The sequence below is a fragment of the Podarcis cretensis genome (assembly GCF_951804945.1).
Source record: "Podarcis cretensis genome assembly, chromosome: Z".
Taxonomy (NCBI): domain Eukaryota; kingdom Metazoa; phylum Chordata; class Lepidosauria; order Squamata; family Lacertidae; genus Podarcis; species Podarcis cretensis.
Window position 1 is genome coordinate 10,334,694 of NC_137184.1, and position 27,532 is coordinate 10,362,225.

The following is a 27,532-nucleotide window of genomic DNA, read 5'->3' on the forward strand; positions in this document are numbered from 1 at the left end:
GCTCGTTGCATGCTCTTTCGAAAGCACTTCTGAAGAGCGCCACTTCTCCAGCAGTTCAGACCCCGACACCACTACACGGGACGAGAGCCCCCAGTCCAGCAGCCTCTTTCAGCTTGGGGCTTCCTTTGACGAAGACATCATTGACTTGAAGTGAAGACAATCTGGACACAGCACTTGCACACCTTCCCTGACCCCTCCACCACCACCCCCCATTTGTTATGACTCTCTAAACAGTATAGAAAAATCACACTACATTTTCTGATAATTCTGGAATACAGAATATATACATAGGCAATCGAGATCTAGAACGCCCAGTATTTCCAGCTTATTCAGATGGAAAGGGCAGGTGGGACGTAACATATTTTATTCTCCTTGGTTGAATATTAGGGCACTCACCCCATTACAGGAATCTCAGCTGGTGGAGCAGACGAGTTTTAATCAGTTTTCAATTTAAAAAGGCTGTCCACATTTGGGGGAATTGGACAGCTTGCTATAAACTCCACAGTGACACAAAGCTGGGAGATCCTCCTAACCCCTCCCCCAACATATTTTATAGGAACATAGGGAGCCGCTGTATACCAGTCAAAACATTGGTCTATCTAGCTCAGTATTGTCTGCACTGAATAGCAGCAACTCTCCAGAGTTTCAGACTATGGTCATCCCAAATCCTACCTGGAGATGCCATGGATTAGACCTGGAGCCTTCTGCAGGCAAAGCAGATTCTCCACCACTGAGCTAGGGCCCTTCCCTAAACCAGCAGGCTGTGCTGCAATAGGAACTTCGGCTGGGGGCACAAGTGGCCTCGGAGGAGGACCCATATCTCCTGCAAGAGTGGAGAGGGTGACATTTCCCCTGCTCGGTTTGTTGCAACAACTTTATAAGTGGGAGGGAGACGGCCGAGGATGGGAAAGCTCCACTCTCTCTCTCTCTCTCTCTTACATTGCTAAAGGGCTAGGAATGAGGAAGAGGGAAAGTTGGGTGCTGTACATCCCACTAACCCAAAGGAGGATTTAGCTTCCAGGCTCCCCACCTTCCCAAGCTCCTCTTTTTGCCAAAGAGAAGCTCTGCGCCCTTCCTCTTCTTTCATCATGCTGCCCAGGAAGACTCACAAACAGCATCATTCCTCCATTTCTGAATCCATACGTCACAGGACGCACCATCTCAGAATAGGCCTTCCCACCCACCCATGTGAAGGGCGTGACTCTTCTATGCCCATTTGCAATTTTTAAAGAGTACTTAAATTAAAAAATATTAATTTAACAAAAAATAAAATCTATGTTACCTGATTAGAAAGACTTTTTAATAAGTTTAATGTACTGTGATTAAACAGCGGTCCTTGTCTCTTCAGACTAGCATAGCAGGTAGCCAGGGAAGGTTGTAGTGTTTTAAATAATGTCTTAAACCATCAATTTGCCCCAGTTCCCTCCCCGCACCCACTTGGCAATCTGGATACATTATTTGGAGTAGCTGATGCAGACGTGAATGGCGAAACTCTTCCTCACATTCACAGCAAAAAAAAAAAAAAAAAGGTTGGGATGATCAAACTGCAAATAAATTCTGTGCCCTCCAAAAGTATAAATGTTTTGAGTGAGCAGGCAACCCTCATCCTGGTCTCAGGTCTATTGGCACATTTGCTGATTAGCTAAAATGATTATCCACAGACACCAGGTAAGAGCTGCATTCCTGGGGTGTGGGGGATGCATTGAAGAGGAAACACTGCTCCAGGGCATTTACACTCCTCCCGCTTCTGCTGAACAGACTTTGGGGGGCATTTGTATTTCCAAAACCTGCCAAACCTCTTTAACAGGGAAGAGATTTACCAGTATGTGCTTGCTGCATGGGAAGGGAAATCTCTTCTCTCTTTCTTGCTCTCTCGCTCTCTCTCCCCTCCCTCCCTCCCCCCCCCCCCTTTCAGAAATCTCAGAGACAACGACCTGTCTTCCCTCTCACATTGCCCTTAGCTGTCCACATACTGCTCTTTTCTGAGAAGAAAATGGAAGTTGGATATGGAAAGCTGGTGCAGCATGGAAAAGACCCTTTGATGCTAGTTCTGTGTCTGCAGAGTAGATGCTCCTGCCACATGGGAGGTGTTGGACCCCAAAGGCCTTTGCCCCCCACTTACCTGCTCTTGATTCATTTCCTTCTTCTTCTTTTTATAAAGTTGCAGACAATGATTTATACAACTTCACACAGTTCAATTTAAACTACCTGTCCTGTGTGGGATCCCATCTTGCTTCCATGAGGGGTGGGGGAGTGGAGTCTTTCGTATGTATGTATGTATGTATGTATGTATGTATTTATTAATTTTCCTGCTCTTAAAGCAACTGATCAATAAACGAAGCAATACTTTTAATTAATGATGTGCTTAGAAAAAAGACAGGATGGCTTGCCTTTGCCACAAAGCAGGGCTTTTATGGCAATGACAATAGGTGAGAGAGATTTCAGCTTGTCGTGTGCTAGAAATGGTTAACTTTTCATTTTTAGAGAAAAACAGGTTTCTTGCAGGGTATTTTTTTTTAAATGGCAAAGGCATGTGTCTGCTTTGGGACTGGAAGTGGGTGGGTCTAGAAAGGGATCCTAGCAGGGCAGTGGTATGAAATTCAGCTTGGTTCCTGCTTGCAGATTTCGAAGTTGCAGCTTCCCTTCTCCTACCTCCTTTGCCCACCAATATTCCATGAGTCCAGTCCCTCTGTCCCCTCTATTACACAATTGCCTTATATTTGCCAGTAGAACAGAGCACTTAATCCATCCTTGGTGAGATGCTTGTAGCAATTAAAACAGTTCAACATTGTGCCCATTAGATACAGGAGCCATGGCATCTACTAAAGGTGGCAACATAGCTGTACAGGTTAGCTTGCTGCATGTAGCCTGCTCAAGTATGTGCAGAAGCTGCATGACTTAACTTTCCAACTTGATGCAAGTGGACTGAACCCTTAGCAAGGGAAAAGCTTGCAGTTGCTGTTCAGGTGAGATGGGGTGGGCAGGATCTCAAGTCTGACAAACTCAGGCCTCCTCTTTGCATAGGGAAAAGGAACGCAATGTCATGTGTGTGCCCCCCCCCCAAGCATCATAGTGCTTTGTGATGTTGCCATCTTGACAGCCAGTCGGCATTGCCAGTAGCAAGTGAGATTGGTCACCTGTCTGAGCCTGATTAACAGGCCTACTGAGTCCCAGATTCAGCACGATCACTTGATCACTTGCAGCTCACTCACAGTAGGAAACTAATGATGGCTTAAGAACTGTGTGAGTGAAGAAGCCACAACACACCTTTTACTCTCTTACCTAGAAGCTCTTAACTTGAGCTGACATGTGGATGACTCCTCCCTCCACACACACATGGGAGGAGAGTTAGGCAGAGCCTTTTCCAGATTTGTGGAATCCCTACCAACAGAAGTGCTGTACATCTGAGTAGTTAGAGCACATAACTTTGCATGCGAAAGCACCCAGCTTTTCTTAAATAAAAACAAAAAGCACCGCGAAGTTTTAGGTGTTGGGGAACCTTCGGCCCTCTAGATGTATTTGAACTACAGCTCTCATCAGCCCCAGCCAGTGTGGCCAGTGGTCAGGGATGGTGGGAGTTACAGTCCGTCAACAGCCGGAGGGCCAGAAATTCCCACTACCTACCTTAGACCTTATTGGGCCTTTGATGGAGGAACTGAGACTCTGGCTTGATGCCTCTGCTTAAATGAAATCATTTCCCCCTATTTCCCTCCTTTGCCATTGTAGGCCACATCCTCGTCTCATTTCCAATGATACATTTTTGTTTGTTTGTTTTTTGCTCCTGCACAAGAAATTCTGACTTGGGAGTTACACCACATCAAGTAAGTTCATGTCAACATCCAAGCAGCATCATCCCTTTCCAGCACCCTCATTCATCTTCCCACTGGCAATTCTGATCTCTCTAGTGCAAGGCCTGCTTGAAAACGCGCCACAGGGATGTCCTCACTGCAGAGTGGATTTTTCCCCAGCAGCAGCATTTGTTACAGATCAGAGCAAGGTAGGAAGGCAGTACATCAGGTACGGGTTCCCCTAGGAGGTGGAAGCTCCCTATGAGAAAACTGCTTGGGTGGGGTCAGTGTGTAAGATGTAGGCCAGTCCTATGGGCAGCTGCAACGGCTTGGCACCTAGAAGGCTGTCTTATACTGAACATCGTTCCCTCTAGTTCAGTATTATCTACACTGACTAGCAGCTGTCTATGAGGGTTGCAGGCAATGACATTCCAATCTGCAGACATTCTCGAGATGCTAGGGTTTGAACTGTGAACATTCTGCATACAAAGTGTGTGTTCTAACAACAGTGCTCTAGCCCCTTAAACGCAAAGTAAGATTCTAGTCCTCGTCATTTTGATCAAAGGGCTGAATTAAATAAGAACATCAGAAGCTGCCTTATCCCCAGTCAGCCCATTGGTCTATCTAGCTCACTGTTGTCTACACTGACTAGCAGTGGCTTTCAGGAAGGTGTCCTTACCAGGCCTGCCTGTAGATGCCTTTGGGGATTCAACCTGTGTGTCAAGCAGATTCTCTACCACTGAGTGATTATGGCCCTTTGGGGCTTGGCTTGAAATAGTTTGGCTCGGGGGAGGGGGGTTAAAGTTCCTCCTGCACACCCCACTCCTCTGAGATATTCCATAACTGAACATCTGGCATTTCCTTCTATGTCTTGATGTAGCTATTTGTTTAGCATCTATTGCTTTTTCATTTGTTTGGTAACTAGGGAGCGCTAATGCTAGAACGTTGCTGATGAATCCTCTTTTTGGCTTTCTGGACCTGTTGATGATACCTTGCATTTTCTCTTTCCGTGACAATTAACTATATAGTTATCTATATGGTATCTGGAGATGGAGACATTTTGGGGGGCACAGCAGCTTTTAATTGGAAGGTCACCAGCCTTCTCTAAACACTGTGGCCTCAATACAATATGTGCTTCTCTTTCCACTGCTCCCCCCCCCCCCCCGAGAGTCAGTTCTCACAAGGACCTCTCTCTCTCTGGTTGCAGCCACTGACTCACAAGGTAGCCTTAGGTGAGTGACTGTGCCTCTTAAATGAGTGTTCTTCTATAGGGATGAGGTTGTAAGAAAATGTACAACCTTGGAAATTGTAGTTTAGCTCTACTTGGGCAGCCTAATGGTGATAATAACTGCAGTGGCACCATCCCCTGTCTACAGCTTACTTTTGAATAGTAAGCTCATTCCCCTTGCCCTTCCTATTAGTTGGGAACATTTGAAAATTGGATTTGTCTCTTTGTTTATCCATTTGTGCTTGAAGTGTTCGATCATGCTTATAGGGCTGAGGGGAGAAGATTGGGCCGCTTGCTGCTGTCACAACAGCCCCTACTTCCAGCTCGCAAGAAGTTCCAGCTATTCCTAAGGGGGTGTTATATGTGCAGGTCTCTTACATCTGCTCTGTCACCAGCCAGTCCAATAGATCCAATACATCTCATTTTTTTCCTGACTATATCTTTTGTGTTTGCAAAGGCAGCTCTGGAGGACAAAGCCAGCACTCAGGCTTGTTCTCAAACATTACTAGTGCAGATAATCTATACTTTTCTATCCGGTCTTCCTCCGAAAGAGCGGTCTCAAAAAAAAAAAAAAAAGGCTGATTACAGTAGGTGCCCAGGTGATGCAACAGCATTCGCTGCCCCCAGACCATCCACTGTTGCCAAATAAAAAAGAAGAAGTCTGTGATCTAATAGATCTCAAAGCAAGGAACATCATTTGCCAGAATAGTTGGCAAAGTTTGCCTCTTACAACCCAGTCCTTGTGGCACTAAAGGTCCTTGCCGTGATTGTAGCATTAATATCTCTCTCTCTCTCTCTCTCTCTCTCTCTCTCTCTCTCACACACACACACACACACACACACACACACAACTATTTTTGCATGTCTGTCCTGTATGTGCCATTTGACACTTGATGAACCCGAAGGTCCACATTTCCTTCCCCCACCACAACCCAGTGGCATTCTTGTGTGTCCAAGTGAGCAGGATTTTATCTTTCTTTTTTTTTAAAAAAAAAAAGGGGGTGTGGGGGTGGGGTGTTACTATTTTCTGCAGGTTTGGACTTCCTAATATTTATTATGTATTTCTCTTGCGAGACGGAAAGCACTCACAAATGCTAACGTTTGTATAAAACAAATTTGTTGTCTACCCTGGTTGCTTGTCCCCCCCACCCTTCCTTATAAAAAGCCCTCAAGCAGAATCCAGCACAACTCATGGTTGGCGACAAACAGCCTTCTTTGGCAAGGGAACTGACTTCCAAGTAAAGCTGCAGTTGTGGGACCCCCTATCAAGTTATTGGGGGGGGGGGCTTCCTTTTTATGATGGGTTTCCTTAACCCTTGCTGTTAGGAGACACTCTTGTGTATAGGAGGGGTGATTTGCCTGAAATTGGGGGAGTTCGGTGGAGCCTGAGGATTTCATTAGGCTCCCTACTCCTTTATTCTAGCAGTGACTGGGCTTTACTGCAGAGTCAACCTGTGTAGGCACAATTAAGTCCGTCTGAATTCAGTGAAATTGGGCCTATGCAAGTTTCCTCAGAACTAAGTCTCAGGGGAATCAGGCCTTGTTCCCGGGAAAGTGCGTTTCATGAATCCAGCCTTGCAATAGTCATAGGAAGCTGCCGCCTGCTGGGTCAGACCATTAGGTCTACCTAGCTCAGTAGGGTCTGCATTTACTGGCAGCAGCAGCCCAAGATTCTGGACAGGTTGCCTTCCAAGCACTACCTGGAGATTCCAGGGCATGAGCCTAGCTCTGACCCTGAGCTACAGCGCTTTCCCATCCTCTGCATGTTTACTTGGAAACAGGTGCAAATGTGTTCCATTGAGCTTAGTCCTTAGGTCATCATCTATAAGGCTGCTGCTTTCGTCGCACCAAACTTTTGCTGGATCCTGTCCCTTGACTGTTATCTAGTGGGGTTTTGTACTTTTCACCGATTATGTACTGTTGGGCTGTGGCTTCCCCTCTTGTGAGTCTCAAAGTTTAAATTACCACCAAGTGTCTTAAACTCGATTGTATTGCCATTGTTTTTAAATGCTAAAGTAATAATGTATTATTATTATTATTTTTATTATTGTTTTCCCTCTTTTGTGTTTTCAAATGTAGCCTGTAAAGAAAGAGAATCACAATACGAATATAATGGCAGAAATCTGTTCTAAAAGTTCCATAGACCACAGCTGTAAAATGAACTGTAGGGTTTTTCTTTTCTTTACTTCCTTGATATGTAATAAATATTTATGACATTTGGTCTCTTCTTCTGCCCCCTTGGGGTGCATGTGTGTAACAAATGAGACAAACATTAAGATAGACAACACCATAGATTGTATCACTCATGTTGGACACACTCCTTGACACTGATATTTGGGGGGGCGGGGCAGAGAAAGCAATCTTGTACACACCTGCAAGTCTCATTGAATTGTGTGGGACTTGCATTTGAGGAGACATTCACAGGATCAGGCAGAAAGACTTAAAACATGCACCAGGCATGTGTCTGCTAGGTGTTGCTCACTAACAATGCAAGTTGTGGTTCAGCAGCATCTGAAAGGTCAAAAATTCCCCACACTAGAAAGAAAGAAAGAAAGAAAGAAAGAAAGAAAGAAAGAAAGAATTAATTATTTTGGTATATATTTGGGGGGGGGGAATCCTTTGCCATCAAAGATTTTTTACTCAGTAGAAACATCTAAACCTCAAAACCATTTTATAAAGTGCACCTTAAAAATAAAACCCCAAGCCATCTCTACTCTGTTTTAAAAGAAATGTTTAAAAAAAGCATGATTAAGAAGGCAATTCATAATAAAATACATAATAAATATCACATTCTGGTTAACAATTTCACTAATGAATTGGTTAGATTGTGCCCAATATTTCAGTTACTACTAGATACTGGGTAGGAGGAATCCTCCAGTTTGTTCTTTCTACCACAAGCCCACAAAAACAGCACACACACACATTCATATACTCCATTCTGCACCTTTCAAATTAAAGATGACCGACTCAGTGCAGACCCAAGTGAAAAATGTTTCTAGGATGAAATTTAAGAATAGATTTGAAAGTAGAAATTGTAATGAATTCTAACTGGGAGAGGGGAATGTGCATGAATCCCCACTCCTGACCTGGAAGCGCCCTCCCTTATCCCCATAATCTCAACATCCTGGAAAACTAGTTGATGAGCAGTTTATGTTCTGATCAAAAAGTGGGACAGTAGCCCTCCCTAGTTTGTTCCTTGGTGTTTTTTACGGCACTCAATATTAACTGAACATTAAGAAAACAAAGATGATTTCCCAAAGATTCAGATGGAATTCAATATATTTATTCCACATAGCACCGTATCCTTGAACCTTTATTCCACAAAACAAGATTAGAAGTCTGGAAACGAAGACTTTGGAACCTTACTGGCAGAACTGGGTCCAATCCCAACCCAACCCATCACATGATTTTAGATGGAGTCGCCTTGGGGCAGAGATTGACAAGAAATGCAATCATGGGAATGAGATTTATCATTTCCCAGTTTCAGCATTACTAACCTCCTGAACAGGACTCAAGAACCAGAGGAGGGGGCAATAGTGGGCAGCAGTATGCCGAACCCATTCATTTAAAAATATCATCCCACGTGATAGCCAAAGTCTAACGTTTCGTGTGCAAATCAGAACAAACCTTTGGCTGCTTTAAACCCCTCTGCATTAAAATCTACACATCCCATGGAAAGAACTGGTAGCATACCACTTCAGACAGCATGGATGCATCTCGTTTTAAAATGCTGCTGTTTGTGAGAGAAACCTTGGGGGTGCAAAATAGTCTGGTGACGTTGGCTAAGTCAGACCCAGTTTCCCTCTTTTGCTAGGTTTTTTGTGCACACTGTGTGCATTGCTCAATGTGCCTTTTCAGGACTCTTTGCCTCACTCCTCTACACCCATAGAGTAGGCCCAGATTACACAGAATTAGAAGGTAGTTCGTGAGAGCTATCTAAACACAGAGAGAAAGGAAGTGACAGTAGAGAGGGGTAGTGATGGCAGAAAGAGGAAGGGGTTGAGCCCAGGGGAGAGGGCACCCACTTTTGGCTCTAGCCCCACCTACTACCAGGATGACCCTCCCATCAGGTCCCCCCCTCCCAAGGAATACAGTCCTCAGCAGAAGAAGAAAAGGCTGGCCACACAGAACATGGCCAACGAACAGAGAAAAGCAATGTTTTGTTCAAAACAAATTCTTAATCACCTTGTTCTAGATGGCAGAAAACTGAACAGTGCCTGCCGTTCTGTAATACTGTAGGTAGTGCTGTAATACTGAAAAGTGGTAGGTCATTGCCCACACAAAATGAACCTTCCTTTCATCTTGACCACACCTACACCCCAGACAGTTCTCTGGACCCAGTTGAACCCGGTGAAGACTTTACATTTGTGCAAATCTCTGAAGAAGGGTTGGGTCCCACCAGCCACCACCACCCACACCTTAAGTCCAAGACCAAGGGGAAAAGTTCTCCCACTAAGATTGCAAACAGCTAATGTGATCTTTGGAAGTAGGCCTCTATCTCTTCTAGGCTTTTCCCTCTGGTTTCAGGAACGAAGAGTATGGTAAAGAGCACATTGGAGAAACACATGGCACAAAACAACCAGAAGGTACCATGAGGCGTCAGGAAGACCTGGGGCAGAAGAGAAAGAGATGTCTGATTAAGAACCAGAAGCAGTACCAAGGTGGTTGAGCTGTACTCTTGAAATGGCAAATGGGGAACCTTTGGCCTTCTAGGTGTAGATGAATGACAACTTATATTATCCCTGGCCATCAGCCACACTTGCTAGGGCTCATGGGAGTTGTACTTCAGCAACATCCAGAGGGCCAAAGGTTCCCCATGCCCAACATAAGAGAATGTTTTCTCATCCAGAATATCCCTGCATGCAGAAACCTAGCATGTCTGTAGTACCTGCAGACACAGGTTGATGCTCTCAGTAAGCATGAGAGCTCTCAGTAAGCAGCTAAGACTCCTAGTCCTTCCACTGGCTACGTCACAGCATGGTTACTGCTTTTCACTCTAACAGGATCCTTGCATATGGTAGGCAAAAAGAATCCAACAACCCATTTTTGCCACTAGCATGTGGCCCCCAGAAGGCTGCTGAAAAGAAAATGGGGGCCACTGTTCCCATTCCTGCTGTAAACCATTCTGATGTGATCCTTGCTTACCATGAGGTCATGGAACTCCTTGGTGATCAGAAAAGCCATGAGCCAATTTGTTAAGACACAGGCACCACTGGCTACGCCTCGAGCTCGGAGAGGGAATATTTCAGACATCAACAGCCATGGGATTGGGCCCCAGCCCAAGGCAAAGCCTGCAGGTTGCAGAGGAAGGAGAAAGCAAACTCATTGAGAGCAGTTAGTAGAGGTTTCCCTGAACTGAGCAAGGTCAGTAATGAACAGGCAACCCTGACTGGAAACCAGAAAGATACAACTAGACAAGGCTTCCCCTCTTCCTCACATCTCACATGTTATCTAGCAACAGGCTAGGGGAGGAGGGAAACAGAGCCACTCCATCGGTTCAGCTTGGAAGCCAGTGTCCATCAGGCTCTTCTCTCCATCAACAGTCACATGATAGCAGCCATTTCATTAGGCTAAAGGAGGAGAAGAGAAGCAGCGCCACTCCATCAGCTCAGCTTAAAGAGGAGCAACTTTTGGCTGCTCAGTTGAACTCTTCCCATCATAGCTGCCATTATAAGAAAGAAATAGTGCCAAGTTTGCTTCCCCCTGCTCCTTTCCCAATTCTTTCCCTTTCATGACATACCATGCAGTGTGCAAGACTGCAGGGACTGTATTATCAATTTTCATAAGCTGCCCTGGGAGCCTTTTGGATGAAGAGCAGGGTAAACACACTTGAAAATAATAATAATGCAAGGGTACTTTTAAGAGGTCGACTTGAGTGAGGCAGGAGTTCTATGCCCAGGACTGGCATCAGGGGGTAGCCATTGCTTGGCAAGTATCTAAGACCACACCCCAGCAGGTACACAACAACCCCCATAGCCACCCAACCTTGCTGCTCTCCTTCCTCGTTGCCCTTCTCCAAGTCAGCAAGCAGTGATGGTAAGGAGGAGAGGTATCTGCCACCACTCACACAATATGTTGTCTCTTTCTGAGCAGTAGTGCAGCTCAACGCAAGCAAACAGCCAACAGCAATAGCAATGTGGAGGAGGTTGTGCTACCCAGGGAGGGGCTCCCCCAACAACATCTTCAAAAGAGCCCCTGTCAGGCCCCTCCACTTAGCTTTCAAGACCCCAGGATCCACACCCTCCTTGCACACTTTTGCCTGCCTGGAATGTGTCATTGAACTCGGATCATGCCACTTGCTTGCCTGGATGGAGGATAGAGAGGGGTGTCTGTATCTGTGTGTAGAAACCAGCCTATTGTAAAACTGAACATGTGTTGCTCTGGCCCCACCCACCACCAGCACATGACCCTTGCGGAACACTGCCCCCCCCCAATGTGACCCTCTGGCTGAAGAAAGGTTCCCTACCCTTAAGGTCTATGCTCCACAAGCACTAGGCTACCAATAAGCAGGTCATTAATCTGACCTCAAAAAAGCTGGACTCCAGCGAAGGAGGAGGAATCAAGGGCTTTGTTGTGATCAAACAGGACTCTTCCGACATGTCTATCTCCTGTGTCTGCATCACCTGCTGCTGCAGCAGAGAGGGCATTCTGGTGTAGGAAGTATCCACGTAGTCAAAGCATACTCAACCTTGACTACATGGCTGGGAAACTCCTCAAGGCACCAAAAGGCCCAGAATTCTCTAGGTGGATGGATCTATATAGACTAGCTTTTGTGGGGTACAGCAACCTCAGCAAAATTGCCCACTAACCCATGACAAAGAGGCCCAGGCTCAATACCGCCAACCACGCAAGGTGGTGATTTTCTTCCACAACAGCAGCACTCAGAATGGAGCTTGGTGGGTTGGCATGGGAGGAGTTGAAGGGGACAGGGAGAGCCATTTTGCAATAGATCGCGAAGATGGCAGCACTGATAGCCATAATGAACCCTGGGAAAGATGAGATAAAAAGTTAACAGAACACCTAGTTATACTGTTTGGGAACAAGAGTGCATGTAACAAGAGCTGTGCTGGATCAGAGCAATAGACCATCTAGTTCAGCATCCTTTGCCACCCCCCCTCTCTCACACACACACACAAGCACAAAGAGTGTGTGTGTGTGTGTGTGTGTGTGTGTGTCCCCTGCCGGGGTTTGCTGGGGATTATGTCCAACCACTGACCTAAGGCTCTAAGGCTAGTTATTTCAAACACATAAATGCTTGCTTTGCTGGACATCCACCGCCAGAAAATTTTATCCAGCTGTTCATGGTGTTCCACATTAAATTAACTTGCAAAGGCACAGAATCCTACACTTCACACTGGAAGGATAGCTTTTCTGCAATACCTGATACGACCAGAAGGACTTTTCGACCTTTTCTATCAATAATAACAGCAGCCACAGCAGTGAAAAAGACTTGGATGGATCCCACAATGATGGAAGCAGCACCACTCTCCTGAAAACACACAACAGCAAGAAATAAATGAAAATCTCAAATATTTGAAAATGTGTGATGCAGCACCAAAGAAAAGCTAATGCTATTCTAGGCTGCATCAGCAGAAGATCAAGGGAAGTAATAGTACCACTCTATGGTGCCTTAGTCAAACCACACTTGGAATACTGTGTCCAATTCTTGGGCATCTGACCAAGAGATGAATGAATATGGCTGCATCTAAGGTGTCAAGAGGACAGAGGAGCCCCCCACCTTGAATCTGGCTTCTTCAAAGATGGTTTCCGCATAAAACATGATGGCATTGATCCCTGACACTTGCTGGAAGAACATCATGGCGATACCAATGAAGAATGGCTTGTAAATGGCTGGATTCTTAAACTCGGCCAGACTCAGCTCCTCCTGCAAAGGAAGACGTAGCCAGTGTTTCAGTGTTGAGGGGCAACTGTACCCCTCTGGGGTCTGAGGTAGAGATCCCAGCACCCTGGCCGCAGATGTCAGGGACTGAACTAGGAATCTCGGCCCATGAGGAGATCCAATTTGGCCAGCTGGGCCATTTCCCAAAAACCATGCCCACCTGCTCATCAGCTGAGTACTTTTGCCAGCTGAATGTTTTGCCAGCACATTCCCTGCAGGCAAACATGAGCAAAACAAACCCCTGCAGAGTGGAGGATTGCACCCTTCACTCATCAGCTGGGGAGTAGAGAGTTCAGCGCTGCCAGTTGCTGCTTCGCCACTATGTTCCCTGCATGGAGAAACACGATGACAAAGCAGACCCCTACAAAGGGAAGGGTTGAACCTTCCCCACTTGGCCCCACTTGCCAAGCAGCAAGTTCATTCCTGCTGGCTGGCCACAGGGAATGCAAAGTGGCAAAGCAGACCTCACCTCACTCCAGCCCCGCCCTTGTAGGTCAGCTGTGACAGGTGGACATGACTGTAAGTGGCTGTACCAAGCCACCCTCTGTTCTATCTGTAAAACTGCTGCTGATTCCTGTGCAGTTCCAGCAAGGGGTTGACTACTGAGCAGTTCAGCAGCAGAGGAAAAGAATGTCGGGGGGCAGTTAGCATCTGCCAGATTATACCAGGAGGTTAAAGGTAAAGGGACCCCTGACCGTTAGGTCCAGTCTTGGACGACTCTTGGGTTGCGGTGTTCATCTCGCTTTACTGGTCAAGGAAGCCGGCATACAGCTTCCAGCTCAGCATGACTAAGCCGCTTCTGGCAGACCAGAGCAGCACACGGAAACGCCGTTTAGCTTCCTGCCGAAGTGGTACCTATTTATCTACTTGCACTTTGACGTGCTTTTGAATTGCTAGGTTAGCAGAAGCTGGGACCGAGCAACGGGAGCTCACCCCGTCGCGGGGATTCCAACCGCCGACCTTCTGATTGGCAAGCCCTAGGCTCAGTGGTTTAGACCACAGCGCCACCTGCATCCCTATACCAGGAGGAGCAGATGGCAAATACTTCAGACTTCTACCCTCCTCCCCTGAAAAGCCTAAAGCTGGAGAGAGCTGAGCTAGCAGGGGGAGGAGGCAGGTCCATTCTCCTGCCACCTTTCCCACCCTTGCAACCCAAGAACGTGTCCAGTTTCAGTATATTTCCGGCTCCACTTACCTGTCCTTCGGCGTTCACTTCAATCTCTCTGCATTCCCACTCATGGTCCACCAGGGGCCCTCGCAGGAACTGCAGAGCATCAATGGCTTCTGGCCGCTGATTCCGGCTCAGCAGGAAGCGAGGCGTTTCGGGCATGAAAGCCACAAGTACCAGCATAAAGCACGGTGGGACGGAACACAGTACGGCCAGCCAGCGCCAGTCCAGCCCTGTGCCTGAGGGAGGAGACACAAAAGAAGAGCCGTTCTTAGGGGCAAGGAATAAAGGACACTTGGCAGCTTTTGTCACGCCCAGAGGGCTAAATGCAAGCTGGTGCACGTTATAGCTGCAAACAGATCCCCCAGCATTCAAGTGATGTATTCCGTTAAGACAGAGTGCCTCTTGGCGCCTGTGGTGGGTGAAGCCAAAGGCAAACGTGAGAAATGAATGCAGATATTGCCTTTGTGCAGTAGGCTAGTATCTGCACACATTCTCACACACCAACTCTCTACCAATCATTCAGGCAAGCAAGAGGCATGATCAGAATTCAAGGACACTTTCCACCCAAGCAAAAATGCTCAAAGGTATGAAGGCAGGCAGTCATATCCTCTCCTTTCAAGGTACAATGGTACCTTGGGTTACAGACGCTTCAGGTTACAGACTCCACCAACCCAGAAATAGTACCTCGGGTTAAGAACTTTGCTTCAGGATGAGAACAGAAATTGCGTGGTGGTGGTGTGGTGGCAGCAGGAGGCCCATTAGCTAAAGTGGTGCTTCAGGTTAAGAATGGTTTCAGGTTAAGAATGGGCCTCCGGAACAAATTAAGTTCTTAACCTGAGGTACCACTGTACTCCACTTGCTCTCCCCACTCAGTTTCCCACAACATGGTGCCAACACCATCCACAGGTGTTGGTTGGTGTACTTGTATCCCACGATGATGTGTGCAAGAGAAATGTGCAAACCCAAGAACACAACAGAGCCACATGGGTGTACCTGCTATATAAGCTCCCAAGATGCCAGTCACCACCATCAGCTGAACGCACGATCCTAGCATCCCTCGAACTTTGGAGTGGGCTATTTCAGAAATATATACCTACAGCATGGACAAAAGGGGAAGGGAGTCTTGTTCAAGTCATACAGAGAAAAGGATATACTTTATTTGTTTTTGCATTTGCAGAATTTTGCATTTTTCCAATACAACAAGAAAAAAGAGAGGGGGGTCAGTAGTGTATCCCTGTTTTTCTTATAGAATCAAGGCAATCAGAGACAGGTGTATGTAGATGCAGGTGACAAAATCAGAATCAAGTACTGAAATTCCCTAATTAACAGTGCAATTAGGCCTCTGGGCCTGAAATTCCCCATCCCCTTAATAGATAATACTGAGCTAGATGGGTCAATGATCTCCAACTCAGTAAAATGCAGATTCTGGCATTCAGCAGATGGCTCTCTTTCCACAAAACTGCAATGAGAAAGGACAGTGCAAGCCATCTCTTACCGGGACCACCAAAGATGTTACCCCACTGGCCAAGCCATTCAGTAGCCGGCCCACATAAAGCATCCAGACATTCTGAGCTGAGATTATGATTGTGAAGCCAAAAACGAATGGGATGGCACACAGCATCAGGGTAAGCTTCCGGCCAAATTTATCCACGACATATCCCCCCAGAATCCCGCCTGCTGCAGCACCCAGCGTTACGACAGACTGCAAAAGAAAAAGAAAAAGGAACTGACTCTCACAACTGAACGGTTTCCGATTGTAGATTGCTGCACCTTTCGATCATGTTAACTAACCCAAGATTTGGTGTATGCAATGATGGCACAATATAAATGACATTTATATCTGACCTGTCCTGCAAGGTGTTTGGAGGCGACATACACACCTCTCCCCTGCTCTGTATAAGGTGACTTCCTATGTTCCTGTTTGATTCAGCAAGAACTATTGAGGACTAGAATCCTACTTTACTTTTAAGGGAGGGGGCCCTAGCTCTATGGTGGGACATCAGCTTTGCATGCTCATGGTCCCAAGTTTAATCACCAGCATCTTCAAGTTGGACTGTGGGGGAATCTCTGCCTAAAACCCTGGAGAGCTGCTGACAGTCAGTGTAGACAGTATTAAGCTAGATGAGCCGATGTACTGATTTGGTAGAAGGCAGGTAGAGACTCTGGAGAGCTGCTGACAATCAAGAGTGCTGGACTAGATGGAAGAATGATCTGACTCAATAAACCTTCCTATGTCTCTATACAAGGTAAAGGGACCCCTGACCATTAGGTCCAGTTGTGCCCGACTCTGGGGTTGCGCGCTCATCTCGCTCTATAGGCCGAGGGAGCCGGCGTACAGCTTCCAGGTCATGTGGCCAGCATGCAGAGCAGTGCACGGAAATGCCGTTTACCTTCCCGCTGGAGAGGTACCTATTTATCTACTTGCACTTTAACGTGCTTTTGAACTGCTAGGTTGGCAGGAGCAGGGACCGAGCAATGGGAGCTCACCCCATCACAGGGATTCGAACTGCTGACCTTCTGATCGGCAAGTCCTAGGCTCTGAGGTTTAACCCACAGCGCCACCCGCGTCCCATATGTCTCTATACTCTGGCACAAGCCAATAAGCATTTATTTTCCACCCCATATTATCAAACCAACAGAAGAACACAGGAAGCTGCCTTATATGAAGCCATTTCACAGGGGTTCATCTAGTGAGGTGCTGCCCACACCGCCGTCCAGCCCCACCTGAAGTTGCTGGAGAATGAACCTAGGATCTTCTGCATGCAAAGGAGATGCTCTGCCACTGAAATGTTGCCCTTCCTTTGCTTGTGGAGCAGAAGACTTACCCCAAACCAAGATGCTTGAATGTCTTCCAACCTTAATTCCGGGTTGCTAACTTTCTTTAGGCTTGGAATAGCCGGCGAACTGTAGCCAAGGACAAATCCAAAGCTTAGCGGTCCCAGCACAGCAGCAAATGTAGCCAGGAAGAGATTCTGATTTTGGACCTTGCTGCACAAGAAGTGAAAATGAAAAATATGGAGTTGGGGGAGAGACACACAAACAGCTGCCCTTTTTTGCAGATGATGCAGCTCAGCAGACACCTGAAAACATCACACGCTTTTGTTTCAGATCTTTCAGTTGCAGATGTATTAGTGCTTCCACTGACCCTTCCTTTTGAAAGAAACTATTTAAGAACATAAGAACAGTCTGCTAGATCAAGCCAGTGGTCCACCAATTCCAGCATCCTGTTCTCACAGTGACCAATTAGATGTCCTTGGGAAGCCCACAAGCAAGACCTGAGCACCACAGTGTTCTCCCCAGCTGTGATTCCTAGAAACTGGCATTCAGAGGTGTGTGACAGTGGAGGAAGAACATATAGCCACTGCAGCTAGTAGCCACAGATAGCCACACCCTTCATGAATTTGTCTGATCCTCTTTTGAAGCCATCCAAGTTGGTGGCCATCACTACATCTATTTAGTTCAGCACCCAAACACACAAATATTTAAGCATGCAGGAAACTGCCTTATACCAAGTCAGTCCATTACAATGACTGGCAGCTGGCCTCCAGGGATTGAGATGGGGGATACTTCCCAGTTCCACCAAGGGGCATTGTCAAAGTTAAAGGACTAATTCCTGCCAGGCAAAAATGTTATGGGTGCAAAGCAGGGCCGGGAGGTGTGGGAGACACATGGCCAGAGAATAGTTCCAGAATAGTTCCAAAGGCCGAATGAAGAGGTCACGTTCCCCACCTCTGGTGTAAGACAATAGGAAGGGATGTGCTGTGTAGCTCCCACTCAATTATGAAGGCACGGCTGTGGCAACAAGATGTGATTAGGGAAAACTGATAACTGATAACGTCTTCTCTATGGGTGATACTGTCTCCCAGCAGATAAAAAGTTACCACTGTGGCAGGAAGGTAAACACTGTTTCCGTGCGCTCTGGCACTCGTCACGGTCCTCCTTGCGCCAGTAGCAGTATAGTCATGCTGGCCACATGACCCAGAAAGCTGTCTGTGGACAAACGCTGGCTCCCTCGGCCTGAAAAGCAAGATGAGCGCCGCACCCCATATTCGCCTTTGACTAGACTTAACCATCCAGAGGTCCTTTACCTTTTACTGTCGCCCAATAGGTCCCATTTGTAAAGCTGGTTCAGTAAATGGCTTTAAAAGATTAGGCAAATTCACAAGCCTATAAATGGCTACTAGCCAAAATGACAATGTTCTGCCTCCACTGTCAGAGGCAGCCTGCCTTTGAATACAAGGTGCTGGAAACTGCAGGAGGGGAGAGTTGCTTCTACACGCACATCCAGCTATCACACAAAACAATGATAGGGTCTTCCAATGGAGATGACTGACCAGCATCTTGGGATTGTGGTAGAAAACTCAATGAAAACACCAAAAAAGAAAAACAGCAACCAAATGTTGCAGAATGGAGTGTTCTAGCCAGACATGCCCTTTTCATGGATTACCGGTATCCATTCCATTTCCTCACTTTCTAAATCTCTCTCTCAGCAGTCAACATTCCACAGATAACAAGCATGCTCAGTCGTCACTGGCCTGCTTTTGAAAGTGTTTCCCTCCCTTGGGACCCCGCCCCCCCACCCCGCCACTAAACACTCCCCCTCCAAGCCTGCTGTTATCTTGTGTACAAATGGTTCCATTTGGGCTGTGCAAGGATTGGCATGCCTGAACATCAGAAATAGCTCAGATTATGCATTTAGAAGAAAAGCCCTCTTGTTCCAAGATTCTCAATCAGATTTGGAAAACTTCTCAGGGTGATTCTGTTGAGCCAACAATTCAGAATCTGGCAAGCAGAGACGTCATTCATTAAACTCCATTACAAACAGCTGATACAGTGTGAGGGCAAAGGGGCAGAGGGACAGAGGCTGACTACTGGACTTGTAGATAACCAACATTAGGACCTTGTACTCTTTGTCCCTCAGTCCATATTTGGCAAAGCCTTATATTCCTGGCCAGCAGTGCATAACTAGAACAATTGCGTTTTGACAGTTTTCCAAAAACAGAAGCCAGATAAATACACACACCTCAGATAGATTTCCAGCGGAGAGGGTCTTTGAGCAGGCAGTTCTGTCTCAGTACTCAAAAGGGGTCTGGTTTCCTCAGATGCCATATCTCCCATTGGTGGCAAAGGAGAATGCAATTCTGCCCAGCAAATGATGTCTGTTCCTTAGCCCTGAAGACTTTAAAATAGAAACAAAAATAGATAAGGGGGGAGATGAAGATCATAAGCAAGAAGTAGCAAATGAAAGTCTTGTGACCTATTTCGCTTCCTCAGCCATACATTGCTCATTGAAAATGAGACAAAACTGCAGATGGCCAGAAGAGGGAACTGAAACAAAACTTTGTAGCGTGAACTGCTCTTGTTCAGGATTCCAGCTAGCCAGCCATGCCCTCTTCCAGGGCACTCCATTTCATTCCCTCTCATTCCCATGTTTTCCATCTCAACACACTCAGCATTCTATGGATCCCGAGCATGTTCAAGACTTCAGTGGGCTAGGTTTTGTTACAGGGAGGCCAGGGAGTTCCTCAGAACCTACAGATACCTCCTTCTTATATGAGTGGATGGTACCATTTTGGCAATGTAAGGACTGGCACTCTGAGAACTGAGAACACCATAACCCTCAATGATCCAAAAATAACAGTGGGAAACTACTGTTAATATACCCAAAGGAAAGGTCTCAAAGAAGCCAGGAAAGGCTTTCATCAGGCTGGGTGTAAAGCAAAAAGTATAGGACACTGTTGCTGGGCAGGATTGTGGGGCACTGTCCTGACTCCCATCCAACACATGCAAGCAGAGGCTCTTACTTGGAAGTACAGGCTCAGCAGCAGACACAAGACTTGGGAGTCACGATTCAGAAGTTCAGGAGCAGAGTAAGTTATTCAAAACTGGATGGAAGCACCAAAAATGTTCCAACAAGTTTCTACACTCTGCCTGTCTAAACATAGTGCCCTCACTATCTTGCCTTGTGGCGATGTTGGAACTGCAAATGTGCATTCTGTTGGGGTATGTGGATCTGTTACCATTTGTGAAGGCAGATCCTGATCCTAGAGGGCAAGGCAGCACCCTCCTACTCAGGGTCTTGTTCAGTGGCTGCCACCTCCTGTTCAGCCTTCCTAGCTTTTACTGATGCTTCCTGCTCTGCAGCAAGGTTGGAGGAAAGAGCTGGCATAGCTGCTTCCCCTTCCAAAGCAACTGGACTTGGGGTGGAAAGGGGAGGTACCCCTAATCCTTCTCCAACCCAGATTATCCCACTTCAGCCCCCCTCCCCCATTTATTCCTACTTCATCAGAGCATGCCAACCGAATCCCAATAGGACTGCAGGTCTCATGACATCCTCTCCAGACTGGTGCTTTTTTTTGCGGTAGGTGGGTGTACTCTGCAACATGTCATTAAACAGAGCATTAGTGCTGGATTCATACTAGATTATCCACATACAGTGGCACCTCGGGTTACATATGCTTCAGGCTACAGACTCCGCTAACCCAGAAATAGTGCTTCAGGTTAAGAACTTTGCTTCAGGATGAGAACAGAAATCGTGCTCCGGCGGCGCGGCGGCAGCGGGAGGCCCCATTAGCTAAAGTGGTGCTTCAGGTTAAGAACAGTTTCAGGTTAAGAACGGACCTCCAGAACAAATTAAGTACTTACCCTGAGGTACCACTGTACCAATGCATTTCATTACTTTTCTGCAATGCTTTTTCACTGTTACTACTTTACTGCCATCTATAGGGGAACTTCAAAACAATAACAGCTACTACAACAAAGCCCCTCTCCTCCTGGACATTTGTGGTATGAAAAATTTTCAGATTTCAGCAGGAAGCTAGCAGGGCATGCACATGCGCAAAACAGTATGTGAAACGGGATCATGTATAACTGCCCTGATACCATCATGAGTACAAATCACCAAGAATGCAGAATAAAAAGGACATCTAGAGGGGCCCCATAATGAGAATACTTGGTACAGTTCTAGCTGCCCCATCTCAAAAAGGTTATTGAAGAGTATCAAGCAATCCAGAAAGGTTGGGAAAGGAGACTAGGTGTGATGGTATCATAGAAAAGGCACTCTGTATTTGTTCAATCAATCACATGCTTTCCTGTGGAGCATCAGATTTGAGCTAGAGAAATCTAGGAGCAAATCCATGTTCTGCCAGCAAACTAATGGGGATCACTTTGTGCCAGTCTCCCTCTAATCTGGGTCATCCAAGAACAACTGGACAGCCACCACCTGCCTGAACACCTTGCCCCAAATGGTAACACTTGCAACTGGCCCTGAAGCTGCCTCACAACCACCATCTTCAAGGCAGTTGGGGTCGCTCCCTCTCACAAGCTATGACTCAACTCCTGATCTTTGCTGATCACCACTCTTCTGCATGGGCGTAGCAAAGCGGGGGGCGGGGTTCAGGAGGGGCTGCTGCCCCTCCCTACATCAAGTAAAACAATGGAAATAACTGACGGATCACGCGGGTTCTGCCCCCGCCCCAACAAAAGCCCTGACTACGCCCATGCTCTTCTGCCCTGTATTATTAGGCAAGAGGGATGGACTGAGTAAACAGGCAGCCAGCCTGAAAAGTACTGCAATTCCAAAGGGCTAGTACAACGCAAAGCGGGCATTTGCTGAGGGAGACTGAACATCAGGAACCCCACAGTCAGAGAACCCCACAAAGGAAGACACACGTCCCTCACTGGCACACAAGAGAGTGGTCAAATAGGCACTATTATTTCTCTCTGGCACCACATAGGCGCTATTAACCATATCTGTAGTGCTCTTCTTGGGTGTCATCTCACAATCCAACACCACCAACACCCCTAACGCACAAAACTTGTTTCACCAGAGAAGTCGTCGGTCATGTCCCAGGATCAGCCTCCAACTTCTTTAGTAGCAGGCCTGGGAAAACCCCTCCCCAAGACCCGTGTGGAAGTACAGAATGCGACGCTAGACTGATAAAATAGCCTCAGACCGGAGAGGTTGGCAGAAAGCGTGCAAAATTAGGGAATTTAGGAGAGAGAATGAATTAAAATCTAACTGAAGGAGGGTGGAAGCGGGATAATGTAAGGAAAAAACTTGGGGAGGCTTTGGGCGGCGCAAACTCACCTTCCCTTCCCGTCCAAGGACTAAAGCATCGCTCTTCACCTCCAAATTAAAGCCGGCAACTACAATCTTGAGAATCAACTGCAAGGCGGAACTAAACAGTTGGGACCACGTTTACAGGGTAGAGAGGAAAATAACAACGGACCAGAAACTCAGACGATTAAATCCTTTCCCCCATGTGATTGTACTTCCGGCTTGGCCTCTCTTGTGCCCTGTAAAAAGTAAAAAACAACAAAGATATAGGAAAACAAGGAGCCACACATCGTCAACAATACACAATGTCAACTCCCGTTCTCAATTTCAACTGGTTTTCCAATGCTGTAAAGAGCATTGGAGGGCCGTCGGTCTCTAGAGAGAATTTCGAGAGACTTTGTAGCAGTGCAAGAGAATCATGTCCAACGGTGTCACCGTTCACACTTTGTATCGGTGGTTCAGAAAATGCTCTACATTTCTATCTCTATGGGTACCTTAAACTGGACTTTTAAAAAAAGTTTCCGTTTCCGGACGGAAGTGACTCTAAAATCCGGGGCGGGAAAAAGGCGCGAGGAAGATGACGTCAGGTGCTCACGCCGGAAGTGCCTGTGGTAGAGTGTTTGCTGGGACCCGGCGGCGAAAGGTTGGACCCCCCGCCCCCGAAAAATAAAGTGGGCGGGAGGGGGCGGGAAGAGAAGAGGGGCAGTGCGGTGGGAGGAGGGAGCGCGGCTGAGGAGAGCGGCGGAAGGGGGCGGGGCTCAGGTGGGTTGTCATAGAGACCGCCTGCAGTGGGGAGGGGGCCTGAGGGGGCGGGGCTGGGCGGGTGGAAGGGGAGACTTGCCCCCTTTGGGGTGAAGTTGAGGAGAGGTCTCCGTTGAGGTAGGTGCAAAAGAGGTTGCGGGAGGGCCCGGGATTGAGGAGGGGGTAAGGGGGGTGCAGAATGATGGGATCGGCGTCGTGTTTTGATTCTTAGCTATTATGTATTATCCTATTTACACCCTTCCTTTATTCCCGGGAGATCAGCGTATTCTCCCCTTCCCCGTTTTATCCCCACTGGGCAGCTGGCTTCATGAGCAAATGGTTGTTTGAATCCTGGTCTCGCGGGCACGGGTGCGACACTCTAGCTCAGCCTTTCCCAACCTCAGGTCCCTCCCCAGGTGTCGTTGGACGGTCCTGCTAGCTAGGGATGAGGGGAACTATAGTCTAGTAACATCTGGAGACCGCCCAGCTGATGCCACAAGACTCTGCATGCATATGGCTGTTCTTGTTCTCCGATATTGAACTAGTTAGCATGGGGGTTTTCCCCACCCCAGAGGCAAATTTCACGTGTGAACACTATCCGGTCACAGGTGTGTCCTGAAGCGGGATCCCTTGGCCAGCATCAAATGTAGTTGGACTATATGCTTTGGATGTAGAATGTTCTAGACAGGTTGAATGCTGTCATAATTACCTTAAAAGAAAAACAAATCATGTATCAGGTGGTGGAAGGGGTCTTCCTTTCTAGGGAGCTACCACCAGTCAGCATAGACTGGGCTAGAGAAATAGTCTGACCTGTTAAAATCTTTTGTTGTTGTTCAGTCATTTAGTCGTGTCCGACTCTTCGTGACCCCATGGACCAGAGCACGCCAGGCACTTGTTAAAACCTAGCTCTCTATAAAAACATCAAATGCATGGATTGCTTCCCAGACAACAGTAGGAACATAAGATGCTGCTTTATACCCAAACCATTAGTCCATCCAGCTCAGTATTGCCACACCAACTACACTTATCCAGGGCTTCAGGCATGGGACAGTCCCAGCCCTAACTCAAAATGGGCAGGTCCCCTGGGATCATCTGCATGAAAAGTAGATGCTCTACTACTGAGTTATGACCCTTCTCCCATCCTTCGTCTCCAGAATCAGATCCAGAAACCTAAGATGCGTAGGCTGATAAAGAGTGTTTTCCATGCCACTTGTGTGTGTGCTCTTTTATGGGAGACGTATTATTATTATTACATTTTGACCTTTATGCACTAATGCACAGTTGTACAGGCCCAGTCCTTTGAAATAAATGGCAATAGTTCAGTGCAAATTTAGGTGTGCTCAACTCTTTGTTGTATTGTGGCCAAAGATTATAAAAGCAATCTACTTTTCTGATTCCACGTCAAGAAAAAAATATGCATGAGGCATGCTATCTACTTTATACCTCACCCCCATTAATGTCATCTCTCCCATTTATTTGTTAAATGCTGCCCTTCCCCCCACTCTATATTTAGAATAATAATAATTCTTAAGTGTTTAAAAGATACTCATCAAAAGGCACTTTGCAGTTTAAAGCTTCAGCAAAAGTAACATAACTTCAGGCTTGCAATCTAAATAGTCACATACATAAGGGAAAGGGTTTTTTTTGAAGGGTTTGGCTTTTTTACAATGAAGTGGTATATAGATAAATCTGGGAATAATGTACATTTTGAAAGAATTCAACCTTCCCCTAAGGTTAACGTTTAATGACTCCCATCTATCAATAACTAAAGAAGCCTCTTTTATTATTTTGTTTATATGAATTGTAACTAATCAAGTTATGTCTCTTGGCATTAAACCTAGTTATATAATAGATTTGGAGCAAATCCGGAATTGATAATTCCTTAACTGAAAGAGTAATCAATTTTTCACTTATTGGCATCAATTCCTTTTGGACCAGTTAATAAAGTATCCTGATATTTTACCAAAAGCATCTATTGTTTGCATCAGTATAGGAATACTAGTTTGGTACCACCTGAAAATAAAACCAATTTATATTCAACTGAATTATGAACCGCTGTGTGAATCTCGCAATGCTGTCTAATAGCGCAAGCTAGGGGGTTCTAAACAACCACTAAAGCGAGATGAGCGCCGCAACCCCAGAGTCATCCATGACTGGACCTAATGGTCAGGGGTCCCTTTACCTTTACCTTTATATACATAAATATTGTTGAAAACCATTTCATTGCCTAGTGATATACCGTAATTAAAAATTGCCTTTATTTTTATTTAAATCTTACAAATCCACCACTAATCTAATATTATTTTCTGCCTCATTTTTATAAAGCCAGTCTGGTCATTCTCTGTAACCACCATTATTACTTGCTGAATTCTATTTGCTTGGGTCGTTGTTAAAATCTTTGTATCAACTTTACTCAGTTTGTCTGATTTGGTATAGCTGTAATATAAGCTTGATTAAATGTCATTGATAAAAGACCTTTGTCAGACATCTCTTCATACAGTTGATGAGGTTTTGGTACTAGTAGATCAATGTATGTCTTATATTATTCAATAGGAAATCATGGTGTTTTACCAGTTGTCATTTCAAGAATAGTTTGCTTGATTTCTGCTTCTGATATTGGTGAAAAATAACATTTGCATTTGTCAATAATCTAAATAAGGTAATTTTATTTTATTTTTAAAAGCTTCTACACCCTCATAAGCTATGCCTTTTAGTTTATTATATAATTCCAAACAATTTTTTTAAAAAATTATCATTAATGTCTTTTGAGTTTTTATAAACTTCACCTTTCTCCCCTCTACTACTTGGGATTATTTTCTTATCCCACTTTGACAAAATTTTACCTAGTCTTTTGCAAAACAAGTATTAACACCTAGATCTTAACACATACTTTGAAAGAACCTTTATTGAACTACAGAACTCCTTAACACATTCTTTGGAGCGAGTCCTGCTGGCTTCAATGGGATTTACTCCCAAGACAGCAAATGTAGAATCCTGGTCATTATGAAGAAATATCCCTTGATCAGATGAATTAGGTTGGAAAGTTAAGGTGTGGTCAAAAGTGAGTGGTAACAGTAGTGGGTTTGGGAATCATTAGAGCACTATGCAGTGACTGGAGAGGAGGAGAAAATCTGGCCTCAGTGACTTATATGGTTCTTGTTACACCTACAGAAGAAATGGCCCCAGAGGAATCCCAATCCCTGTCGGGTTCTGAGGAGCAAGAAGACAATTGGCAGCTACCTGCTAAGCAACTATCTGATAATACAGACAACTACTTAAGGTAAATACGCCCTCTTTCCCATTGAAATGCTAGATAGGATAAAATGCTAGGTAGGGAAGAAAGTTTGGGTGGAACCAATATGCATTGTGGTCCAACTCCTTGCTGCTCGGCTATCCATTCAGCAGTTGTCTTTGGACAGGTCCTCTGATAAATCTAAACCAGGGGTTGGGACCTGGATGGGGCTAGCAGTCCAGAGACTTGCCTTCCCCAAAACCTTTTGGACCAAGTCTGAGAGGAGAGCTGAGACACCGACCTGTCAGGCACCTGATGTCACATTGATGTTGGGTCCCTTGTTTTCCTTTGATCATGCAATGTAAAACCAAACATAAGGACTAGCAGCTGAAAATCATAGGCTTTCAAAGGCACTACTATATTTTGCACGGGACAGACAAAAATCCCACAGTTTTTGCATGTTGTGCTCAGCACATTCGGTTTAAAAGGGAGTTCTCCTTCACATTGTACATTGCTGATTTTTCTATATTAACCGCCCTGTGCCATGTTGTTGTTTGAAGTGCATCTGAGGCAGAGTGTGTCATTTTTTAATTTTTTATTTAAGGTGTTCATATTTGGTTTTTGAGCAGAACTAATACTGTATTTTGATGTCCCACAGGTAAATGTTTCCATAACCTTATGGAGAGAAAGGACTTTGAAGCATGGCTTGATAATATTTCTGTTACGTTTCTCTCTCTGACGGACTTGCAGAAAAATGAGTCGTTGGATCACCTGATTAGCTTGAGTGGGGCTATCCAGCTCAGGCACCTCTCCAATAACCTAGAGACCCTTCTCAAACGGGACTTCCTCAAACTCCTCCCGTTGGAACTCAGTTTTTATTTGTTAAAATGGCTTGACCCTCAGACCTTACTCACGTGCTGCCTCGTCTCTAAGCAATGGAACAAGGTCATAAGTGCCTGTATGGAGGTGTGGCAGACTGCCTGTAGAAAACTGGGCTGGCAGATTGATGACTCTGTCCAAGATGCTTTGCACTGGAAGAAGGTGTACTTGAAGGCCATCTTAAGGATGAAGCAACTAGAGGACCACAAAGCCTTTGAGACCTCCTCACTGATTGGACACAGTGCCAGAGTGTACGCACTTTACTATAAAGATGGACTTCTTTGTACAGGTAGGATGGCCCAAATGGCTTGGTTGTAGTGGTGCAATGAGAATTAGTGTTGTGAATATGTGTGAGAGGGCTGTGAGCCAGGAAGTCACTGATTTATTTATTTATTTCACAAAATGTATACACTTGGTTTTTCAAAATACATCAAAAGATAAAACAATAAAATTATACCTAGAAACACGTACAATAATAGAGGCAACTTTCCACTTACGTGGGGGTTACGTTCCCCCCCCCAAGAGAAATGAAAT

General features: G+C 45.9%; 3 protein-coding genes across 12 annotated transcripts in view; 2 read left to right on the forward strand and 1 right to left on the reverse strand.

The window, feature by feature from the left end:
* Nucleotides 1-7,235, forward strand: part of GARNL3 (GTPase activating Rap/RanGAP domain like 3) — a 119,002-nt gene extending 111,767 nt beyond the window's left edge. For all 5 annotated transcript variants that reach the window (XM_079962018.1, XM_079962022.1, XM_079962019.1 and 2 more), the window contains one exon: nucleotides 1-7,235. In XM_079962018.1, coding sequence (XP_079818144.1) covers nucleotides 1-154 — 154 coding nt within the window. In that variant the 3' untranslated portion in view covers nucleotides 155-7,235.
* On the reverse strand, nucleotides 6,566-23,929 carry SLC2A8 (solute carrier family 2 member 8). Of its 3 annotated transcripts, XM_079962146.1 has the most exons (12): nucleotides 23,698-23,929; nucleotides 22,177-22,385; nucleotides 19,111-19,266; nucleotides 16,913-17,075; nucleotides 15,583-15,789; nucleotides 15,081-15,180; nucleotides 14,112-14,323; nucleotides 12,755-12,901; nucleotides 12,397-12,505; nucleotides 11,826-12,002; nucleotides 10,162-10,307; nucleotides 6,566-9,625 (listed from the first exon to the last, which is right to left on the reverse strand). In XM_079962146.1, exons 3-12 carry the CDS (start codon nucleotides 19,203-19,205, stop codon nucleotides 9,485-9,487), a joined length of 1,497 nt encoding a protein of 498 aa, XP_079818272.1. In that variant the 5' UTR covers nucleotides 19,206-19,266; nucleotides 22,177-22,385; nucleotides 23,698-23,929; the 3' UTR covers nucleotides 6,566-9,484. The 3 variants fall into 3 exon arrangements, with proteins under 3 accessions (XP_079818272.1, XP_079818271.1, XP_079818273.1); XM_079962145.1 differs by lacking the exon at nucleotides 23,698-23,929 and having other exon boundaries at nucleotides 22,177-22,560; XM_079962147.1 differs by lacking the exons at nucleotides 16,913-17,075; nucleotides 22,177-22,385; nucleotides 23,698-23,929 and having other exon boundaries at nucleotides 19,111-19,227.
* The window catches only part of FBXW2 (F-box and WD repeat domain containing 2), a 19,879-nt gene continuing 15,030 nt past the window's right edge, over nucleotides 22,684-27,532 (forward strand). The window contains exons 1-3 of one of the 4 annotated variants that reach the window (XM_079962153.1): nucleotides 22,684-22,789; nucleotides 26,059-26,167; nucleotides 26,778-27,287. In XM_079962153.1, the coding sequence (XP_079818279.1) occupies nucleotides 26,798-27,287 (490 nt within the window). In that variant the 5' untranslated portion in view covers nucleotides 22,684-22,789; nucleotides 26,059-26,167; nucleotides 26,778-26,797. Of the gene's footprint in view, nucleotides 22,790-22,964; nucleotides 23,026-26,058; nucleotides 26,168-26,777; nucleotides 27,288-27,532 lie in introns of those variants that run through there. The other 3 variants (XM_079962155.1, XM_079962154.1, XM_079962156.1) reach the window with 3 other exon arrangements.